The sequence below is a fragment of the Ptiloglossa arizonensis genome, chromosome 5 (genome assembly GCF_051014685.1).
Source record: "Ptiloglossa arizonensis isolate GNS036 chromosome 5, iyPtiAriz1_principal, whole genome shotgun sequence".
Classification (NCBI taxonomy): domain Eukaryota; kingdom Metazoa; phylum Arthropoda; class Insecta; order Hymenoptera; family Colletidae; genus Ptiloglossa; species Ptiloglossa arizonensis.
Genome location: NC_135052.1, coordinates 9,655,928 through 9,679,551, shown reverse-complemented (window position 1 = coordinate 9,679,551; position 23,624 = coordinate 9,655,928). Strand labels below are relative to the sequence as shown.

Genomic DNA, 23,624 nt, shown 5'->3' with positions numbered 1-23,624 from the left:
AAGGAATTTTTCTTTGAGATCCAACTGACATTCTCAAGGCTGCATGTATCGATTATCGATTCACAAGTCTTCATCGCGATTATTTTTCTATCTAGAAAAGCGATTAATTGAATTTCGGCGCTTTTATGTAAAAAACACAACTTCTACGCGTATTGTGTAAATTATAAGAATTAAACAAATGTTAAATTAATGTATTTAATGAACAATTGTCACATTCCATGCTTTAAAACTTTACGAAACTCGTTTTAACATCGAGTCTCGATCAAAATCAATTTCTATAAGTTACTTCATCATTTATAATGCATAAATAAGATGCACATTGTTCGATTAATATACGAACATGCATAAATGTTAGTAACAATCGCGGAATAGAACAAAAATTTACCGAAACCGTTCGCCTTCGCAGATTTCGCAATATCTAGACGTTTGTTTATCATAATTATTAACAAATGTCATCGCAACATATTTTAAACAATTATGAACAATATCCTAGTATAAATAATGGCTTAAAATATCATGTCGTTGAAATATTCTTTGTTCGCGAAGGAATTTTTCTTTGAGATCCAACTGACATTCTCAAGGCTGCATGTATCGATTATCGATTCACAAGTCTTCATCGCGATTATTTTTCTATCTAGAAAAGCGATTAATTGAATTTCGGCGCTTTTATGTAAAAAACACAACTTCTACGCGTATTGTGTAAATTATAAGAATTAAACAAATGTTAAATTAATGTATTTAATGAACAATTGTCACATTCCATGCTTTAAAACTTTACGAAACTCGTTTTAACATCGAGTCTCGATCAAAATCAATTTCTATAAGTTACTTCATCATTTATAATGCATAAATAAGATGCACATTGTTCGATTAATATACGAACATGCATAAATGTTAGTAACAATCGCGGAATAGAACAAAAATTTACCGAAACCGTTCGCCTTCGCAGATTTCGCAATATCTAGACGTTTGTTTATCATAATTATTAACAAATGTCATCGCAACATATTTTAAACAATTATGAACAATATCCTAGTATAAATAATGGCTTAAAATATCATGTCGTTGAAATATTCTTTGTTCGCGAAGGAATTTTTCTTTGAGATCCAACTGACATTCTCAAGGCTGCATGTATCGATTATCGATTCACAAGTCTTCATCGCGATTATTTTTCTATCTAGAAAAGCGATTAATTGAATTTCGGCGCTTTTATGTAAAAAACACAACTTCTACGCGTATTGTGTAAATTATAAGAATTAAACAAATGTTAAATTAATGTATTTAATGAACAATTGTCACATTCCATGCTTTAAAACTTTACGAAACTCGTTTTAACATCGAGTCTCGATCAAAATCAATTTCTATAAGTTACTTCATCATTTATAATGCATAAATAAGATGCACATTGTTCGATTAATATACGAACATGCATAAATGTTAGTAACAATCGCGGAATAGAACAAAAATTTACCGAAACCGTTCGCCTTCGCAGATTTCGCAATATCTAGACGTTTGTTTATCATAATTATTAACAAATGTCATCGCAACATATTTTAAACAATTATGAACAATATCCTAGTATAAATAATGGCTTAAAATATCATGTCGTTGAAATATTCTTTGTTCGCGAAGGAATTTTTCTTTGAGATCCAACTGACATTCTCAAGGCTGCATGTATCGATTATCGATTCACAAGTCTTCATCGCGATTATTTTTCTATCTAGAAAAGCGATTAATTGAATTTCGGCGCTTTTATGTAAAAAACACAACTTCTACGCGTATTGTGTAAATTATAAGAATTAAACAAATGTTAAATTAATGTATTTAATGAACAATTGTTACATTCCATGCTTAAAAACTTTACGAAACACGTTTTAACATCGAGTATCGATCAAAATCAATTTCTATAAGATTCTTAATTAATTGCAATACATAAATAAGATGCACATTGTTCGATCAATATTGAGAATATGCATAAATGTTAGTAAGAATCGCGGAAATGAACAAACATTCACCGAAACCGTTCGCCTTCGAAAATTTCGATTAGATCGAACAAAGACAATGGAAGAAACGGTAAGTCACCTTGGGGAGGGTATATAAGGAGCCCCCGGTTGTTTAAAATTTCATTGTTCCTGGAGGCTCCGAGGTGGAGGGATCTCTTCGTTTTAGGTTTATGGAAGGGGGCACCCCCCACCCTGGTAACCGGTACTGGCCGCCGGTAGGCGGTGGTCAGTACTGGCGACCACTCTCTCAAACCTTTCTTTTTTTTTTTAATTGTTTCTTTGTCTAATTCATTTCATTTGTACTCTGATTTTAATTTCTACTTGTTTTGGCATGTTTATTTTTTTGTCATTGTTGCCTTTATTTCCTTTGTTACTGCATGACTGTATTTAATCACTAACCAACTTCATTTCTATTTTCTATCATTTTTCCATCATGCCTTGACTTTAGTTTTCTCTTAGGTAGGCACACCGGAGAACGAAGAACGAAGAACGAAGAGGACACTATCGTCGCAACCGCCGTGGGATCTTTAGTTTAGCTTGGAATAAGTTAATTTTAAGGACACCGTGTACAAATATCTGTTATCTGTCAAGCAATTATCCAATCTTTAGCTTCTTTTTGCTCGCTTCCTCGTTCCTCAGCCCGGTCACCACTGCTTGTTGCATAAGCAAGTGACCGGCCGTGTAAGTGGTCCGAACGGTCGATCGCCGTCTCTTCTGGTGCGTCCGCTTCCAGAGAGAACATGCTGCGAACACAGGGGCAGGTGTTCGCATCGGTCCCTGTGGAAGCCCTGTGCCATACGACCCTCTCTTCGTCATCCTTCGTAAGTTAGGTCCACGCTTTGCGTGGTTCCTGACGCGGAGTTGGGAGAAACGGGGCACTCTATATGAGTGGACGGCGTCGTGCATTTCCTCTTTAATCGGGCCCACTGAGGGGAAACGGGACCGACCTAGTAAGACCAACTGCACGGTTCGTGTCGCGTCTTTTCCAATTTTGCCTAATTTTTCCATAATGTAATTGCTTGGCAGAACTAAACGAGGAGATCGGAGGAACATTGATTCCTCCTATCTCTGCAGTTAGAATAAGTTAGTTTTAAGGCTGTGATCTGCCAAGCAATTATCCAATCTTTAGCTTAATTTTGCTCGCTTCCTCGTTCCTCGGTCCGGTCACCACTGCTTCTTGTACAAGCAAGTGGCCGGCCGTGTAAGTAGTCCGAACGGTCTATCGCCGTCTCTTCCGGTGTGTCCGCTTCCAGAGGGGACATGTTGCGAGCACAGGAGCAGGCATTTTTGCTGGTCCCTGCGAAAGCCTCCAATATAAGACCCTCTCGTCGTAAAGATGGAGAAACGGGGCACTCCTCTAGGGGAGTGGTTGGCGTCGTTCGTTTTCTCTGGAATCGGAACCACGGAGGGGAAACGGGATAGACCTAGTAGGACCAACTGCACGGTTCGTGTCGCGTCTTTTCCAATTTTGCCTAACTTTTCCATAATGTAATTGCTTGGCAGAACTAAACGAGGAGATGGAAGGAACATTGATTCCTTCCATCTCTTTGGTTTAGTATCTTCGTTTGTATCGCGTGTCGAGGGAGATCGATGGAACTTTGATTCCATCTATCTCTCTCCGGGTCTCCGCTCGCAGCAACCTCCACGTGGTGAGACCTGGTAATCGGTATTACTCACGACAAAAGATTGTTTGTCGCTAGTAATGCCGAGCTAATCGGCTGCTCGTGTGCAATAGTTTCTTAAGACATACGAATGAATAGAATATTATCCATAGAACATGTTTCTAACAATATATTTTATTTAATTGTGTATCATTTTTACTCTCTGATTCTATACCATCTAGGTACCATCTACCATCATCGAAGAGAATTTACAGTAAGATTAATTTTAAGTTCATATTTTGTCTTCTATCGTCCCTTGTAACATAATGTAATCAAATTTTCCATTCTTTATTTAGGTGTTACTCGAGAAAGATAGTTTAACTTTATTTACCATTACGATAATGGAGTTGACAATAATTCCTTTTTGGTATCTTGAGTGGATACCATTTTTTAAATTTTTACTTTCCAATCCATAGGAAAGGAAAATATTGTAACCGAGAAAAATTTCAAATTCCCAAAATTATGGAATCGTATATTTTTATAAGACATTTGATGTATTTATAAACTACTGTGTTGTATCAGAAATGTTTATGTTGCTTGATTTGTGCATATCGATAAAAATTTCGAGCGTTTCTGAAAAGAATTAGTAACGCTCTGCATATTTAGTTTTAAGTTTGACCACAATTGGCGCTGTGATCTTATTTTTGTCAGAATCGGTAACGTTGGATGCGACATCGAAATGGTAAATGGGACTCTAAAGCTTACGAATCGTGAACAGAAAGTTTCGTTGACTGTCTGATCTATTCTATACCACGTCCATGGTAACATAGAAATTGTAAAGGGCTTATGAGCCTTCGAATCATGTGATACAACTTTTCATTGGATGACAGGTCTACTAGAACCTGTATTGTCACCGAAAAGTGTAGTTTTCTGTTTTTGAAACATACCATGAGTGGCGCTTTCGTCGTCCGTTTCATTAGCTATCGTTCAGCAGTGTCTGCAGTCTGTGACTTACAATTGTTTAGTAACAGCCGGGGCGTGAGTTTTGTGAGGGTCTTACAAATATTCACGTATTTCAATATCCTATGAATGTTATATAAGTGATATAAAGTGATTTACTTAAAAATGGTGAAATGTTGCGTACCGACTTATGGAAATTCAACGGAAAACTTGGAGTTAGTTGTTTTACCAAAAGATATATATTACTTAGAATTCAATTAACGCCACTGTCACGTGTAAATATATTTTTTTCACCGATGTAATGATTAGGTTTCAACAATAGTGTTAATAAAGTTGTAAATACTCCATAGAAGCACGAAAAAGAAACTGAATTAATATTCAGATTTCCCTCCAATCACCCCACCCCCTGATTTAGTTCTGGAAATGTCACCTGTCGCGCTGTTAGATGCTCCACTGAATTGGCAGAGATACCCATCTGTAATAGTTATAGGGGTCGCATGATTTCGGGTACCCGCTCATTCCTACTGTTTTGCCATCGAGAACCGAACGAAGCCGATAGTTTGTTTCTTGAAATGTCTGTCTGTCAGGAAGAAAGTACTCTTTTATAGTGAGTAGTGTGGTCCAGTGTCAGTGAAACATCGTGACGACTGTTTATAAATTACACCCTCTGTAAGTGTTACATGTATACAATAATTGTTTAAACAGAGTTAATAGTCACCGAGATATTCGTAAACGAATTAATTGAAATTATCGTGGCCTGAAAAAGCTTGTCTGTACTACCACAAATGTGTTGGAGCATTTTGACTTCCGATTGGTAGAATGCGGTGGGATGCGCAAGCTGATTGGTGCTGACCACGATGCATTTGTGAAGTATGGACAAGATTATTGAGGCCAGGGTATATTGTAAAATTCATTATACAGAAACTCCTCGTTAAAAGTCTGTATTTTCACCTCGATAAAAGTTTTGTAATCATTTCCACCACTGTTCACATTTATTTAACACGGCTGTGTAAACAATAATTGGCTAATCATTGAAAAAATGCCAATACTAATGAAAATTAGTATGAAATAATAATGAAATTTAAGATTTTTATATTTATCATTATGTCTTCGCAAGAGTATTATCAATGAATTGGCGAGGTTTTTCAAGTACAATCTCATTTGGACTACTTTTAATTATATATATAATTAAATAAACACAATTTTAATTTTATCAAGTGTTGGAAGTAAAATGTGTACATATATGTATGTGTTGTTGAATGTGTGATTGAATATGTTAAATTGTGTCTGAGTGTCTGTATCACTGAATTTTCGATAAAAATGGCGTTTCTCCCTCCATGATCTGGCGAAAAACTTACGTTCCGTACACAATATCGAAACGTCAATTAGAAATTGGACAATGTGGTTTTCCAGCAATTATCGATGAAAATGTAAAATAAGGAGAATTTAAGAAAACCGGCTCTCGGTTCATGGCGGTGTGTTAATACTTTCAAATAGCGTTCGTTAAAGTTTAGTTTGTGATGAAACTTCAGGAATTGAGTTTTGAAGCGAATGTTTCGCAAAAAGATAGAAAATTCCCGCAATAAAAGATTTTACAGTTTACGGTTCTGTAAACTTATTCGAATGTAGTATACACTAATATAGATTACAAAAATAACAGATGTACAGAATACTTATCGTAAGTGCAGTCGTAGAAGTTTTTAAATAAATAATTACACATATGCATCCAATGGATTAACCGTTGAAATAGATATATTATAATACAATATTCGTTTGAAACCAATGTCTGTTTTTGGATGAAAAAGTATAAATAAAGGGATATTCAATAAGACAATTAAGAATATATTAATGAAAGGGCAAGAGTTACCTGATTTAATAAAATGGACATTTAGAAATTAGTTGACGGATGAGAATGAGTAGTTGTAAAATAGAAAAATATTGTATATTATCGATTGATACAGTAATCCCTCGGTATAACGACGGATTTCTCCCTCGACATAACGAAACGAATCATCGTCCATCACTGTTTATCTTTAATTATCGTGAACGAGCCGTCGATTCGTTTGCCTGGTGAATGCGTAAACAAAAGTCAGTTAGTTATCGGGCGACTATTAATGAAAATTACAATTTAAATCCATTATCAATGGATTGATGAGATTTTCCCCAATAAAAGTAAATTCGAACACGACTATATCCGAACTACTTTGAATTAAGCGTAGTTGACAATTATTCAGAAATACTTTGTATTACGTACAATTGAAGGTAGTCCGTATGAGATCGTGTTGGAGTCATTGTCACTGAGAAAATTATTTAAATCCATTGGTAATAGTTTCAGAAATTTAGTCACAGAATTTTTGAAAAATATAGAAATTTGTATTTTCATTAATGGAGTACTTGTTTAAAGCGCGTGCCTTATCGCTTTCTGGTTCGAGGGGTACACTCGACACTCAACTTCAGATTGAGATAAAACAGGTCGATTTCTGTAACAAACTCGATAGGCTCCTCCCCCGATATAACAACAAGAACGGACGCGGCAAGTGCCGTTATATCGAGGAATTACTGTATTATTTTTCTGTATTTTTATCGATTCGCTTTGAAACGTACCAAAAAGCAACGATTAATGGAACAAACTCGTGTTTGATAACAAACAATATTTATTATAGAATGCAGCGAAATTAGAAGTAGAAAAAATAAAGAAAACAATTTTGAAAACACTTGTAAAAATAATTGCGTTTGAATTTGAAACAAGCAAGACAACATGTGGTTTATTGTATTCCACTTGTGGTTTATTGTTTATTCTTTTCGTTTTTCTTCTAGTACCTTGAACAATATATGAATCCGTTGTGTTTGCGTAGCAAGAAATACATCTTTTATGAGTAATTTTATTGGAGTCCATTCTTGGAATACCCGTTAATTTGTGTCTTCATAAATAACTACATAAACTCCTCGATAAAAGTCAGAAACACGTGTGCGCATGGAAACTTTTAACCAGTATGGTAGGCGATTTTATCCCAGGAATCGACTTTTTTTATCTCACTCTGAGGCTGAGCGTCGCATGTTCCGCTCGACAAGGAGAGTGAACTGGATACACCGAGAATGAGTGAAATAGAGCAACGGCAAGAGGTCTCGTGTTGCACGCGCTCGATGACCGATACTTCAAAGGGATGCCGCACGCCATTGGTGTGTCAACCACTAATGTGAAATAACAGTTTTTATATTTTCCATTATACCTTCGTCAAATTATTACCAATGGATCGATGAGGTTCTTCGGATGAAAACGAGTCTAGACACAAACTTACTCGGACTATTTTTAATCGTACGTTATTTGAATCGTTTAAGAAGTTTCAATTACCTCTAAATAAAAATAGTTCGAATAAGACGGTGTTTGAGCTTACATTCATCGGAAAAAGCACATCGGTACATTGATAAAACGCTTACGAAGATACAATGATGAATATACAAATTTTAATTTTCATTGAAAATTCGATCCCGTCTTGCATCTTATATCTTATCGCTCTCGTCTAGGTTTCATGAGTCGACAGATCGCTCGGTTACGCTGAACAAACATAAATAGTGATGCGGATGATTCTGAAACTTTTATCGAGATACAAATCTGAACTTTTAACGAGGAGTTTCTGTGCATACCGTGAAAGAGGTATATTACTTTATCAGTGGTTGGCCTTTGTTAACCCAACTTTTCTTGATTTTCCTTCATAAGTATTTAAAAATAGTTACGAAATATGTTCAAAATTGTCTTCTCTAAATTTTATACCCTGCCTTTTATTTGACTCTTTATTATTGTAGTCATTAAGCATGGTTTCGCTCGTTTAGTTGATGACTACGTTGTCCGAGTTAACTCGGGTGCAGCAGTTAAGTAGTTAAATATAGGAAAGGTCTTAGAGATACATGCTTGTCGCAAAGCTGTACTTCGACCAGGATATCTATTTTATAATCTTCCTTTATAAGCAAATATTACTTCATTGCTATTTTTTATTCACTTGACTACAATGGCAGCATCGATTCTAAGTGAACTAATCCACTGAACCTACTAGAACCGGGGGTTTCACATTTGGCGAGGCCAGTAATTTGAGTATCGTGTCGCTGGTTTATAATACGGTTGCTTGGAACGCGCTAAAGGACAATGCTAAAAATAAACGAATTTTAGAAGTCATTGGGAATCAAATATTCTTTTACAACACGATTCTATACGTTCTAGGTAATCAAAAACCAATAATTGTTTATTCTAGAAGTGATGAAAGTTATAATAAACTCGCTTAAATATAAAAAAATAATTTGGATTGCGATTCATTTACAATGGAAGTTCCAATTTTGTAAAAACTTAATAAAAGGGTTAATAAAACTATAAAAATTTGTTGTTCAAATAAAAAAAATGAAAAAAAATTAATAAACTACATTCTTCGCGAATGTATAATAATGATCGTAACATTTTTGATTCCTTGAAACACGTAGAATCGTTTCGTGAAAGAACATTTGATTCCCGATGAGTTTCAAAATTCGCCTACTGGTAACATTATCCTTAGCACTTAAATTGAACTCCGTGCGCCAAACAACCTGTGGTACACTCGGTTCAAACGATTCTGTCCGTACCACCACAGATGCGCGGAAGACTCGAGCCCTGCCATTGGTGGACCGGGATCGGTGATGCGCGTTCAACCAATCGGGAATCGGAACGTGTTTCGCGCCTCGCGTCAGTCTGCGTTAGCACGTACGGAATCGTTTGAACCGATTGTACCGAACTGCAGGGTCTATCTGACATCGGAACCTTTTGTAATTTGTGACAGAAGACACCCACGCTTCTTAATCTGCACTTCACATTGCTACGAACGATCTTCGAAACCGCGTGTGGTGGAAGTGTTCGATGTCGTCGCACGATGTCGTCAGCCAACCAGATCAACAGACGCGTTACCTTGTCGCTACAGCAGCGGCTTGACGTCATACAGAAACTGAAGAACGGTGTACGGGATACTGTATTGGCCAACGAGTACGGCGTCAAGACCGTAACTATCCGCCGTATCAAGAGAGACGAACCCCGGATACGACAGTTGTCCCAGACATCGACGAGGAAACTTTGTAACAGACAAAGAATCCGGAAACCCTTGCAGGATGGATTGGAGGGTCGTCTGTACTCGTGGTTCCTCCAGCGACGTGCGTTAGGTGATCGAATCAGTAACATGTTGCTACAAGAGAAGGCGAGGGAACTTCACGAGGAATTCGGGGGCCCGTCTTCGTTCAAGGCGTCCAACGGCTGGTTGTGGAGGTTCAAAAATCGCCACGACATCAATTTTTGCGACATCCACGGTGAGAGTGCGGACTCGATGACGGCGGAGGATTTTTCACGTAACTTTCTACGGCGCCTGGTGGAGGAAGACATACAACTCCAGAACGTTTACAATATGGACGAAACGGGTCTGCTGTGGAAGGTACTACCCTTACGGACCTTGTTCCACGACAGTGAACGGAAAGTTTGCGAGAATAAAATAAAAAACGATCGTATCACCGTCGGTGTATGCGCGAACGCAACTGGCACGCACAAGCTTCCACCGCTTTTGATTTACAAGTTCGAGAAACCGAGAGCCCTGAAGCATTGCCAGAGTACGTTGCCGGTCGTTTTCAAGACACAGGGGAAAGCGTGGATGAATCCGGACGTGTTCGCCGATTGGTTGGAGAACCATTTCAAACCGGCCGTTAGAAAACAGCAAGTCGAAAGCGGTAACCGCGGGAAGGTGTTGCTGTTGCTGGACAACTGCGCGGCTCATAAGGTACCCTCGGAACAGCAAACGGACGACGTTGAAATTATATTCCTACCGACGAGTATGACGTCCGCTCTGCAACCAATGAACCAGGGGATCATTTCGAAAGTGAAGAGATCCTTCCGACATCGAATGCTGAGGAAGGTCTTGGATTATCCACGCGGTGTAGTAGAGTTTTACGCGGACTACGACATAAAGGACTGCATCGATTTGGTCAGCGACTCTTGGATAGACGTGTCGCAGATCCATATACGAGGTTCGTGGACAAAATTACTGGGAAACCAAAAGACGGAACAGGAGGAGGAAGAAGAAGAAGAGGAGGAGGGTCACTCTTGTCACATATCAGATATTAATGCAATTGCAGAAACAATGGGGATTATCACAGGGGAGACTGTTCCTAAAGAAGAAGTTCAAGAGTGGCTTTCCACCTGCGATGCTGCCGAATTTGATTTGGACGACTTCGAAGACAACGAGGAAGATTGTATCAAAGAAGGAAGACACCCCGAGGTGGAAGAGACGGATCGTTTGTTCGCAGGTCTGATTCTGTGGTCCCTAACGCAACCGGAGTTCGTTCAATTGCAAGTGCAGGTGCTGAAAGATTATTACGATCAAGGTTATAAATAAAGAAACTAACGTACGAAACGTCACTTAATTCAGTTCCCGAAATTGACTTCGTCCTGAAAACTTATTCCGTTAAAACTCCTCCTGGCAACAGTGAGAGAAGAAATTCTTACACAGCAGCTATTATTCTCTCTAACATCTTCCGTTACTTCGTACTCCTCGGTAGGCAGTTAATCGTTACAAATAAAAAACTCGTTTGGTCTTATATCTCGTTACCGTTTGTTCACAATATATTTTATCTGCTATTATGGAAAACTTCGCCTTCCGAAAGAATTTAATTTCTCCATCGAAACAGATATACGGTATCAGTTTACCGTAAAACGTTTCGTTTGAAATTGTACAAAATTCAAATTGTTCATATGTAATGGAACGATGGTTGAGCGCTTTCGATAATTTTCAAAAATTGTTTTCCGGTTCGTAGGAAAACATCATTTGAATTGGTAACAATTTTAATTAATAAAAACAGAACAACATAATCATTACGTTGGAAGGTATAGTACTTTTTAGTGACTTGAGTTGCAGAATCTAAAATGATATCGTTACAAACTCGGTGAAAAATATACCGCCAATCCATTTTTAATACTCTCGTGAAGATATAATGGAAAATATACAAAAATTAATTTTGCATCGGTGGTTACCACACCCATACGTTTGCAGTATCACTTTGAAGTTTCACTTCGCTTGTTTTTTTCGCTCGCCATGGCGTATCTCGTTCGCTCATCTCGTCGCGCGTTAGACGCAATGCTCGCAAGGTTAATTCAGGGACGAACGCTCTTTGAATGGAATCGGGTTGAAATTATTCGGGACAGATGAATATAAACAAACTGTGTTTGACTCCGTAGCAGTTACTCCAAAACCTCCGAACGGAACAGTGATTTTTAGAATTTTTTTCACCTAATACGTACAATGTTTGAATTTTTGTGTACATAGAAAAACTTGAAAGACTCACCTTATCATTGGTTATTCATATATAAACATCCTTGGATATTACTTTTAGTTATTAACTTTGGTGGTTAATATCTTAGTTGTGTTGTGTGTGTATGCGTGTATTGTTACAGTTGAATTATTGTTAAATTATAATGGGTCGGAGAACAACCTCATTAACGATGGAAAGGAAGATTGAAATTCTCAACAAGTTGAACGCGGGAGAAACTATCCCCAATTTAGCAGAACATATCAAATCTGTATAAAAACAGTTCGATGCATTCGAGGCGAGGAAAGTAAATTAAGGAGCTATGCAGCAAAAGGAGTCTGCGAATTAAAATTTAAAAAAAGAAGGACATGCACTTTAGAGGGCTTGGAAAACCGTCTTCAGACGTGATTTTTAGAACAGCGGAACAAATTTTTTGAGAATGATAGAAGAAGAGTCCATAGAATGGAACAATATTTATAACATGGACTAAACAAGGCTCGCTTGGAAGACTATCTCTTTAAAAACTCTAGAGTTCGAAAGTATAAATTGTTTAAAGGGCACAAAAATGAAAAAAGATTATGTAATAGTGGGTGTATGTACCAATGCAAGTGGCAATCATAAATTACCGCCAGTATTTGTCCAGAAATACAAAAAGTCGAGAGCTTTGAAATATTCGGGGACACTTCCTGTGATCTACAAATCAAAAACAGACGTGAATAAACAACCAAATTTTTACCGATACAGAAATAATTTTCAGCCATCAGTACGAAAATAACAATTTGAAAATAATACAGTATTGTCCCATTAGTAAGTCTCCATGTTTCGTTGCAAGTGCACTGCTTTTGTAGTTGCCGCGGCGAGTGCGACAGACTGGAAGTGAGCGAGAGGACACACAATGGCGGCAAATCATAAAGTTCGCTGGAGTCTGGTGACTTTAATAACTAATCTTATATTGTAACGATCTTTAAATTTCATCAACCAGCTCTACTGGCATTGAATGAAAACGGTATCCCAATTTCATTTCCCATTTTCAATGCTTTCACCTGAAATGATAAATCCCTGAGTGGATCTCTCATTGTCCACTGTTTCGAAAACCACGCCTGAAGATTGTTCTCCAAATTCTCAGAACCACGTGCCCTTCCTTTATTTAATTTTAATTCGCAAACTCCTTTCGCCTCGTGGCTCCTTGAGAGGAGCCCGTGAATTAAAATTTAAAAGAAAGAAGGACACGTGGCTCTGAGAATTTGGAAAATCATCCTCAGACGTGGTTTTTAAAACTGTAGGGCCGACTAACGAAATTTAAAGATCGTCGCAATATAAGATTGGTTATTAAAGCCGCCAAAGGTTCGAGGGAATTTTATGGTTTGCCGCCGTCGTGTACCTTCCCGCTCACTTGTCGCGGCAACTACAAAAGTAGTGAAGGAAATAAAGAGACTAAGTACTTATAACGAAACACGAATGACAGCCTATAACTAGACAATACAGTATACAGTAACTCCGCGTTAAACGTATACTTTCGAGTCCGTTCGAAGCGTTTTAAGAAGGGACGTTAGCGAATTTGTTCCTGGAATCGACCTTTCGTATTTCAGGCTGAGACCCAGCCACGTGCGAACCGTGCGACGAGGAGGTGAACGAGATACAACAAGAGTGAATGCAATAGCTAGCGAGTCTCGTATTACAGGCGGTTGGTTGCCGAGCTTCAAAGCGATGCCGCACGCATATCGGTGTAACGACCACTGATGCAAACTAAAAACTTTTTTATTTCCCATTGTATTTTCATGAGAGTATTATCAATGGATTGACGAAATCCCCCCGATGAAAATGAGATCAAACACAACTATATTCGGATTAGTTTTAATTGTACGTCCAAGTAAAAGTTTTTTATAAATTCTTTTTCGTATGTATAACGTATACAACAATATGATTTAAATATGGTCGTGTTTGATCTTATTTTTGTCGAAAGAGTTTCGCTAATCCATCTGTAATACTCTCATAAAGATACAGTGACAAATATAAAAGTCCTTCGTTTGCATTAATGCCTATCGCATCGATACACATGCGGCACCGCTTTGAAGTTCGGTCAGTCGATTTTTAAATCCACAGCTGTCAGCGGCTTGAGTCGACAGTAGCTCAAACTGAAGAACATAAACAGTGGTGGGAATGATTCGGTGCGTTTTATCGAACCACAAACGCGACGTTTTAACGAGGGGTTACTGCATTCGGTTTTGGATATTTTTTGTTTCGCATTTCTTTTACAAATAGTTTTTTACTTTCACAACTGTTTTGTTCAATGATATAATCTATACAAATTATACAGAAATGTAATATTTGTTACAAACACGAACATGATTAAATGAACAATTTAACATGGATGTTATAAATTATAATATGACATTTCAACATAACAAGTTCTGTTAACGAATATCATATTTTTTCCTAATTTGTGTAGATTATATCTTTGAAAAAAATGGTACAAAAGTAAGAAAAAACAATATTAAAACAAGAAATGCAAATCCAATACAGGATTCGAACTCGCAACTTTCTTGTTACGAATGCTTGATATTACGCATCATCAACAGTTGTAAACGATGTGAATAATTTAGGTCTTATAAAAATCCATCAAGAAACAACATTTCATTTTTTAATAAAATTATCAAACCTGAAGTTAAGAATTTTTTATTCGTTTCATCATAGACTTTCGTTCGCGCGAAATACAGTTACTCCTCGATAATAGTCAGAAACTCCAGTCCACTCCGAGAATTTTAACGAGTATGGTACCAAGGATTTTATTCCAGGAATCGATCTTTTCTGTGTCGACAAAGGCTGAGCCACGCGCAGGCCATCCGACGAGGATACACCGAGAATGAGCGCGATAGAGGAACAACGAGCGAATGGTCGAAACTTAAAAGCGAGCAGTACGCGTATCGGTGTGTCACCTACAAATGCAATTAAATAATCATTTTTATATTTGTCATTATGTCTTGATGAGACCATTACCGATAGATCGATACAATTTTTCGATGAAAATAAATCTAGACACAAATTTAATCCGATTGTTTTTATTTATATATTACACGAATTATTTTTGAAAATTATTCTATTACATGTAATGATAAACAATGCGAGTTAAATCGTGTTTGGACTTATTCTCATCGGGAAAATCTTAGCAATTTATTGACGATACTCTCGCGAAGATACAATAACAGGTATGAAAATGTTAACTTCATTATTGGATGAAATTCAATCCCGTGCGCAAAAACGATCGCTCACGGCGGTCAGCCGGTTTTTGGTTACACAGCCGCTAACTCGGTCGATGGGTATAAGTGGTGGGAATGAATTCAAAACTTATGTATATCGGATTGAAAATTCTGAACTTGACCGAGGAACAGAGATACACCAAATTTTTTATTCGAATAATCGATTACGAATACCGTATAGCGATTTATACGTTCAATGCGAATATAATTTCATTTTGTAATTCAAATTATAATTCTTATTGAACAAACAACGGATTAAAATCTGTTTATCTTTTATTCGCTATTTGAAATTTTCATTTAAACAAGTTATTCATTTCTACCGATGAGTGACTGTACGAATTCGATTCTGATGCTTGAAATTCTAATGCTTAAAGTTAATTTTTATCAAAATAGGTGGCTAGATACGGCTGGTGTTCGATAATTCCTCGTTTCTCGATAGCTCATCTAGATCGTAAACTTGTCAACTTCGAACCGAGATAAAAAAAAGTTCAGGAATAAAAGTCGTTTATAGTACTTATTAAAAGTCTTCTAACTTTTATAACTTTTATCGAGAAGTTCTACCGGTACAATATACACAAATGTGGGCCTCGTTAAGGAAATTATGAACTATTTAGAACGCTGTTTATAGTTACCATTGAGTTTCGTGTTGCTCGTTTGAGACTTAGCTGAATATAAAATCTACAATTTGTTTTTTAATTATAAATAATTAAGGAAAGAAGTAGACTGCACAGTGAGTGGATATTTTTATTTAGAATAAAATGCATATTTATAACATCCGCCGTATTTTTGTCAATTGGAGTAATCAGTATAATAATAGTCACGATGATCATCGATTGTATAATATTGTTCTTAATTGAATCGAAGAGTAGTGTTATTAATAATTTTTTATAAATTGTAACTTTTTAACATCACAATGTGAGCTGAAGGCTATAAAGAACGTGATTTATTGCTCCAGATCCTCTTTAAGAACTTTACCAGGTAACAGAATCCGTCAACGATACGTTTTATCGCTGGCGCATCGAATTCATGCGAAGATATGCAGCTCATTGAAATTCTACGTTTGACCTGAACAGGGAACGGAGGGAGCAAAGTAAGAAAGAGACAATGAAATCTAAGGGAAGAGAAACATTCTTAGGATCACGGGGCTCCAAAAGGTTTTTGAAGTCGATGTGGCGTAGACGTGTTGTTCTTGAATCGTTACAAATTTTCTATTCCAATTTCTAACTTCTGCTCGTAATTTGTTGTGCGAACGATTGTGCAAGTGCAATGTACATGCGACTGAGCAAGTGCAATCAGTCGATATCTAAAAGGAAACTGTGTTTTCAATTTCACTGTGATCATTTTACGACGTATAAGACTGTAACGCGTGAATTTCAACCAAGGCCTTTCAAGGACATACCTGGACCGAAATCTTTACCTATCATTGGAACACTTTACAAATATCTACCATTAACTGGTAAGAAATACTATTACGTACAAAGTATGCACATTAACGATCCTTTACATTTTGGATGTTTATTCTCGATTAAAATATGTCTTATATATTTAATTAAATAATCCTGTTGGTGATTTGACGTTTGCGAATAATATTATTCATTGTGTTAACAATCCAAACGAAGTAAACATAATTTATACAATATGTATTTATTATAATAAACAATGACTGTTTTTTTAATAAAAAATTTATACTCTTCGCTGACGTATCAAGATATCGAAAATGTAATTTTTTGTTTTATTTAAAGTTTTACTTTAAGCGTCACTGGAATCAATTTTTTATAATCTTATGTTGTGTAAATTGGAATATAGGCGAGTATAGTTTTATAAATCTATATGAAAGTGGAGTAAAAAAATTGAAATGCTTCGGACCAATAGTACGCGAAGAAATAGTACCCCGTGTGAATGTTGTATGGATCTATCGACCAGAGGATATAGCCGAGATTTTCAAAGCGGAATCTGGTTTGCATCCTGAAAGGAGAAGTCACTTAGCTCTTCTAAAATATCGAAAAGATCGGAAAGATGTGTACAACACTGGAGGCCTTTTACCCACGTAAACACATCTCGTATTTTTGTAGTTTTTCTAATTAAAATAAAAAATTAAAATTATCATTGAAATTAATTGTCTTATTTGGAATGAAATATTTCGTACAATTCACGATATTATTTCTGAGAAATATATGCAAAGTGTTTCAGGCAACATTCTGATAATACTTAATATAATTTACAAATTGATAAACGTTCCTCGTGCCTTTATAGGATTTTACGCAACCATTTAAATTTTATTCTTATGTATATTTTGTTGCGTCTCGGAAATTGCATGCGGTATTTAGTGTCTAAAATAGATGGCATGTAAATTAATACTGGAAATATCAAATTCATACAACGTTACACGAAGCTGTTGTGTTCTAATATACTTCTGTAAATTTTAGGAATGGACCAGAGTGGTGGAGATTGCGGAAAGAATTTCAAAAAGTTACTAGCAAGCCCCAAGATGTGATGAATTATTTAGAAGAAACAAATAATGTTGTGCAGGAATTTATTGAATTATGCAACAAAGAAAAATTCGAGGATTTCCTGCCCATTTTATCGCGCTTATTCCTTGAGTGTAACTGTATAATATTGTTATAGACAGTTATAAATTATAATCACTTTTAATGCAATTTAATGTACAAAATAATGTTAGCTAACTTAAAAGTATTTTTAACGTCATCGTATTATAAATACGATTACTGCAAGTATCTTATAAACATCTTTTATTCGAGTTCGTTGTAAACTTTCGATTTTTCAATTTCAGTGACATGTCTAGTTGTTTTCGATGTACGACTCAACAGTTTTTCGAAAGAAGAGAGATGTGCAGATTCTAGAAGTTCAAAATTAATTGAGGCTGCTTTCACAACAAACAGTGCAATTTTGAAGTTGGATAATGGACTGCAACTGTGGCGTTATTTCGAAACACCATTATACCGAAAATTGCGCAATGCACAAATGTATATGGAATCGTAAGCAAAATTTTCTTCAAACAATACTAATAATAATGAAGTATTTGATATTTAGTAGCTGAAGTCAACTCTAGAATGTACAGACAAACTTTTCCTGTAGATCGCAATTTAATATATTTTTAATTGCTACACGTTATGTTTTATGTTTCACTGATGTATTAGAGTTGCATTAGAACTGGTGTCCCTGAAAAAAGATAAGGCAGCTCGACAAAATAAATCATTTCTAAATGCTTACTTAGAAAATCCTGCTCTGGATATCAAGGATGTTGTAGGCATGGCTTGTGACATGTTACTTGCTGGTATAGATACTGTAAATATCATGTGTAAATGTGTTATATTTTTTACTTATTATACTTTTTATAGAACAGTAGTTGTTCTCTTTACAAAAGTATTATGTTGTTAGTAAGAATACTATACAGATTCAAAAAAACTTTGAATAATGGTGCTCTTGTAAAATGTAATGATTTCTATTTTATAACATATCTTTTTCTATTATTCGGTTTATTAAGGTAAAATTTTGTAATATACAAAAATAATTAAAACAAAAAATAAATGAAACGATTAAAAAACCAAATGTAATATATTCAAAATACCTTTTAGACTACCTACAGTACTGCTTTTACCTTATATCATCTTGCAAGGAATCAAGATACACAGGAAAAATTGAGATCTGAAGCTATGAAATTGCTACCCTGTCATAATCAACCAGTAACAGCAGATGTTTTACGTAAAGCTTTGTATACTAAAGCTGTTATAAAAGAAGGTTTACGGTTAAATCCTATTTCTATTGGAGTAGGCCGCATATTGCAAACTGATGTCATTATTAGTGGCTACCAAATACCCAAAGGAGTAAGTTGAAAAAAAATATATATTTATAGTTTTGGAATATTAAGTGTTACTATATTTTCGCTGATTTAATTATTCTGAAATATTATATAAGGGAAATACAACATATTTTCACTTATATTTTCTAGACTGTGGTTGTAACACAAAATCAGGTTATTTGTCGACTTCCTGAATATTTTACCAATCCAGACTCATTCATACCAGAAAGATGGCTTCGTGAAAATTCAGAAAATAAAGTAAATTGTGGGAAATCAGTACATCCATATGTATTGTTACCTTTTGGGCATGGCCCGCGTTCTTGCATAGCCCGACGTTTTGCAGAACAAAACATGCAAGTACTCTTATTGCAAGTAAGTTTCTAATTTCTTTAAATATTAAATTATAGTCATACATTAGGATTAAGGATCAAAGTTCAAAATAATTACAATTTATGATATTATAAATCTTTAATGTTAGTAAGAAAAATTACTTATTCTTAAAATTAGTATTTTACTGTAAGTTTTAGAATTCATCTACTCTGATATTAATTGTTAAAAACTAAAACTCTATATAGTAATCTCACTTTTAAGTGGAAAAATTGAAACTGCTAATTCATTTGAAAGCAGGTTAAGTAGCAATTTTTACCATGTGTAGAAACTAATAAAGATTATACTTCTTGGATCATTCATAATAAATAAATATAAACAGTGTGGGAATAGTTCTGTTTTTTAAATCCAGGATAAAAGTTCAATTTTAAAAGCAGAAATTACTATACATACAATTTTGCATGCTAAATCCATGAATGTATATATTAAATATTTGTACATTTTCCAGATTGAGACATTTAAAAGTACATATTTGAATATCTTCATTGTGTTTGAACTTAGAAAAAAGTATAAAAACAAAAGTTATTTAGTTTTCTTATTTTTTTATCTTATCTCCACTTCAAAATATACGAATTTTATTTAAGTGTTGCATTCTTAAAAAACAGATACACTTACATCATATAATAATGATATATATATATAATATATATTTTTTTTTCACACAGATGTGTAGACAGCTCGAATTCTCTTGGCAAGGTGGTCAACTTGGAATGATATCTTTATTAATTAACAAACCCGATGCACCAATGAAATTCAAATTTTGTAATACCTTGAAAGCAGATTCTTAAACTAAGAACGATGCAGAGATGTGTAAAATATTTTTTATAACGAACAATACATTATTAATAAAAAGTACACTCCAATTTATTATATAACGATACTTAACAATTAATTTTTGTTCCTGATAAACAGCAATATAAACTCATTGCATACACATTTATTAATTAAAAAATGTGATGATCTATTTAATTATAAGTCATATATTTAGGAGTTGCAGAGAATTTAGCGTACGATTTAATAACCTTGTTTACAGCTTCTAGAAAATCTTTTTCTGTAGCTACTTTACGACGCGCACGAATAGCGAACATACCAGCTTCAGTACAAACAGAACGAATTTCGGCTCCAGTACTATTTGGACACAAACGCGCGAGAAGTTCAAATCTTATGTCCCTTTCAACACTCATTGAACGCGCATGAATTTTGAAAATATGCGTTCGACCTTCCAAGTCTGGTAATCCGAATTCTACTTTCCTATCCAAACGTCCTGGTCGCATTAACGCCGGATCTAATGTGTCAGGTCGATTTGTTGCCATTAATACTTTGATATTACCCCTTGGATCAAAACTATAATATTAAGAAATAAACATTAATTTTTTTAATTATTAAAAATATGTAATACAAATATAAGAAATTACAATATAATAAAAGTGTTTCTTACCCATCCAACTGATTAATTAGTTCCAACATAGTACGTTGTACTTCATTATCACCACCTGCTCCATCATCGAATCGAGCTCCTCCAATAGCATCAATTTCATCAAAGAATATTAGGCATGCTTTTTTACTACGTGCCATTTCAAACAATTCTCTTACCATGCGAGCACCCTATTAGTAGTTTCAATATAATACAATTCCTTTTGTAAATGTAAGATATTCTTTAAATTATGTATTTTTACATACCTCACCAACATACTTTTGAACCAATTCAGAACCAATAACTCTTATAAAACAAGCATCGGTTCTGTTAGCTACTGCCCTGGCACACAAAGTTTTACCTGTGCCTGGTGGACCAAACAATAATACTCCTTTAGGTGGTTCAATTCCCAGAGTGACAAATTTTTCTGGCTGCAAAGAATTAATTATAATGATTCTTACATACATATGGAAGCATATATTATAATTAAAAAAAAATATATAAATTATAAAATACTAACATGTAACAGAGGAGTTTCAACAACTTCTCTTAATTTCTCAATTTGTTCTTTACATCCTCCAACATCACTGTATGTCACATCAGGTTTTTCTTCAACTTGCATCATTGTTACAGTAGGATCAATTTTAGGTGGAAGTGGAATATGAATTTGGTATTTATTACGATCTACTCCTACTCGCATGCCTTCTTCAATATCAGTTGGAGCAACAGATTCTGCTAAGTCAACTACAAATTTTGCAAACTGTTTTACATTTATAATGTATTTTGGATCATCAGTGTCTGCATTAATTATTTTTGTACACCGAGCAACCTGTAATGGTTGCTCATTTTGTAAAGTTTGTTTGTCAGCAGCTAAATCCCAAAGAGCAGGTGGTGCCAAACCAGTATCGGATTCTTTGATTCCTGTTAATTCATTGACTCGCTTAATTATGGTTTGAATATCCTCTTCAACAGTTTTAATGGTTTTTGTATATGTTCCTTGGCCCTATACAAAGGGTAAATTGTTTCTCGTAATGAGTAATTATTAATAAAATGTGATTTAATGAGATATTTATTATTAGTGAACACATTCATTTTGTATTAAAAATTTATAAAATTTTACTTACATAAGTTTTGAGCAAAGCGATATCTCCTTCATCCAGAGCTAAAAGTATGGTAAATATATAAGCCACGATATCAAATTACTTGGACAAAAGAACGAGCAATATACACATAATAAAACTTACATTTTATTTCTTTTTCTTCCTTTTCTTCTTCACTTTTCACTTTACGCATATCATCTCCCAAGTGATCTGGCATTTTTATATTTATTATACTTTTTTAAACGTTTAATAAACCAATTTTATTCACCTGATGGATAGAGAAAACGATGTAAACCAATTTTGAGGTTATATCTTCCTTAGATTACTCGCAAAATCGAAATTTCTTACACTGACATCTACGTTTGAACAATGAACTATTATTTTTTACCACGGATATTGTGACTATAATCTGTTCAACTTAAAGATAGAGTAAATGTAAATAGTACTGCCTCAAGCGTTCAGAGTTCCATTGGTTCTCTGTGTTCGATTTGAATGTGTACAAACTGTATAATCACGATGTCGAAAGATTCGTTGGACTATTACATAGGGCTAGCCCTACCCATCGAATTTTTCCATATTCAAATATTCAAACAGTTCGGTGATTTAAATATTCAGGATATATAATTTCAATATTTGTATTTCTATATTTGAATATTTTATGCACTAATTAAGTTTCTGGATATTCGTAATATCTGAAGAGTATAATGTGAATTCTAAATCTATAAGTTATAATGATATTTAAATATTCAAATATTTGAATACTCCAATAGTTAAAGTTTTTTTGTAGCATTTGAATATTCCAATCAAATATTCGAATAGTCCCAGCCTTAATAGGAACATTAAAAATCAATAAAAAACAATAAAAATAGGGATGCAGTGTTAACAGTCCCAAACATTGGGATATGACTATATAATACATGTATCATTTTTTCCATGAATTTAAAATGATTTTTCTTAGATTTGTCACTGTAGAGATCTCAGCAGTTAATTGGGCAGCCTACTTAAAGTACACTCGCATTCGCAGAGAAAATAAGAGATAAATTGGAATATAATAGGAAAATGCAATAAAATAGAAATGGATTTAACTACGTTAGGTTTAATAACTAATTAATAGAAATGTACATACAATTAAATCTATGTTAGAATTAAATATAAATTGGATTTAAATAAATAGAGTATATCCATGACGATTCTTCCTGTAACAATACGTTAAAGTTTAAAGGATATTACCTCGGAATTAACATTTGAAAATATAATCTGTGTATATTCTTATCTATGTTTTAGATCGAGCTCATCATCATTTTATAAATATAGTAATATAAACTGTTTCTTAAGCGAGATTTATCATACAATTTTAAAACATACGAATCAAAGTAATATGTAGTAAGAGAAGATATTTTCTCTTACATTTATAAAAGACCATTAAGAACATTTAATAACAGAAAGAATAACTGTCGAAATTATTATTGCGAAAGCGGTTTACAGGGAAGAACAAATAAAATTAGTTCGGGTAACGATTGAATTCCATTTTCTTCTATAATATACATTTTACAGAAAATAAGAAGCAAAGAAGGCGGGTTGTAAGAAATTCTATCGACAAATTTTAAATATACAAGTAATTCTATTAATCGAGATTCTCGATTCGCGTTATACTTACGATACATGCGTACTTTGTATGCCACGGTTAATCTTACAAGTGAATGAACCTTTCAAAGGAAGTGTAGAGACTGCCTAAATTGCACTCTTCATGTTAGTTAGTCCTTGACCAAGATGATCT

The 23,624-nt window shown here is 34.8% G+C and overlaps 2 protein-coding genes across 8 annotated transcripts; one reads left to right on the top strand and one right to left on the bottom strand.

The window, feature by feature from the left end:
* Window positions 1-5,100: 5,100 nt before the first annotated feature.
* Dib (Cytochrome P450 302a1, mitochondrial) lies at window positions 5,101-20,200 on the top strand. Of its 7 annotated transcripts, XM_076310988.1 has the most exons (11): window positions 5,123-5,233; window positions 14,665-14,796; window positions 16,082-16,104; window positions 16,200-16,582; window positions 16,933-17,173; window positions 17,553-17,728; window positions 17,918-18,122; window positions 18,285-18,432; window positions 18,723-18,971; window positions 19,097-19,318; window positions 19,999-20,200. In XM_076310988.1, exons 4-11 carry the CDS (start codon window positions 16,393-16,395, stop codon window positions 20,119-20,121), a joined length of 1,554 nt encoding a protein of 517 aa, XP_076167103.1. In that variant the 5' UTR covers window positions 5,123-5,233; window positions 14,665-14,796; window positions 16,082-16,104; window positions 16,200-16,392; the 3' UTR covers window positions 20,122-20,200. The 7 variants fall into 7 exon arrangements, with proteins under 7 accessions (XP_076167105.1, XP_076167101.1, XP_076167103.1 ...); XM_076310989.1 differs by lacking the exon at window positions 16,082-16,104; XM_076310987.1 differs by lacking the exon at window positions 5,123-5,233 and adding an exon at window positions 13,999-14,037 and having other exon boundaries at window positions 16,082-16,582.
* Rpt1 (26S proteasome regulatory subunit Rpt1) lies at window positions 20,139-22,176 on the bottom strand. The gene is made up of 6 exons (XM_076310993.1): window positions 21,992-22,176; window positions 21,872-21,909; window positions 21,268-21,750; window positions 21,014-21,178; window positions 20,772-20,938; window positions 20,139-20,677 (listed from the first exon to the last, which is right to left on the bottom strand). Exons 1-6 carry the CDS (start codon window positions 22,062-22,064, stop codon window positions 20,299-20,301), a joined length of 1,305 nt encoding a protein of 434 aa, XP_076167108.1. The 5' UTR covers window positions 22,065-22,176; the 3' UTR covers window positions 20,139-20,298.
* Between the last annotated feature and the right edge of the window lie 1,448 nt (window positions 22,177-23,624).

What these genes read in the sequence shown, in the direction of transcription:
- Dib (XM_076310990.1), top strand. Translation starts at nt 16,393, where the DNA reads ATGTACATGCGACTGAGCAAGTGCAATCAGTCGATATCTAAAAGGAAA. An exon ending in ATCGCGCTTATTCCTTGAGT is followed by an intron (nt 17,729 to 17,917) that starts GTAACTGTATAA and finishes TTTCAATTTCAG; the next exon opens with TGACATGTCTAGTTGTTTTC. An exon ending in GCTACCAAATACCCAAAGGA is followed by an intron (nt 18,972 to 19,096) that starts GTAAGTTGAAAA and finishes TATATTTTCTAG; the next exon opens with ACTGTGGTTGTAACACAAAA.
- Rpt1 (XM_076310993.1), bottom strand. Translation starts at nt 22,064, where the DNA reads ATGCCAGATCACTTGGGAGATGATATGCGTAAAGTGAAAAGTGAAGAA. An exon ending in TTCAAAAGTATGTTGGTGAG is followed by an intron (nt 20,939 to 21,013) that starts GTATGTAAAAAT and finishes AACTACTAATAG; the next exon opens with GGTGCTCGCATGGTAAGAGA. An exon ending in CTAATTAATCAGTTGGATGG is followed by an intron (nt 20,678 to 20,771) that starts GTAAGAAACACT and finishes TTAATATTATAG; the next exon opens with TTTTGATCCAAGGGGTAATA.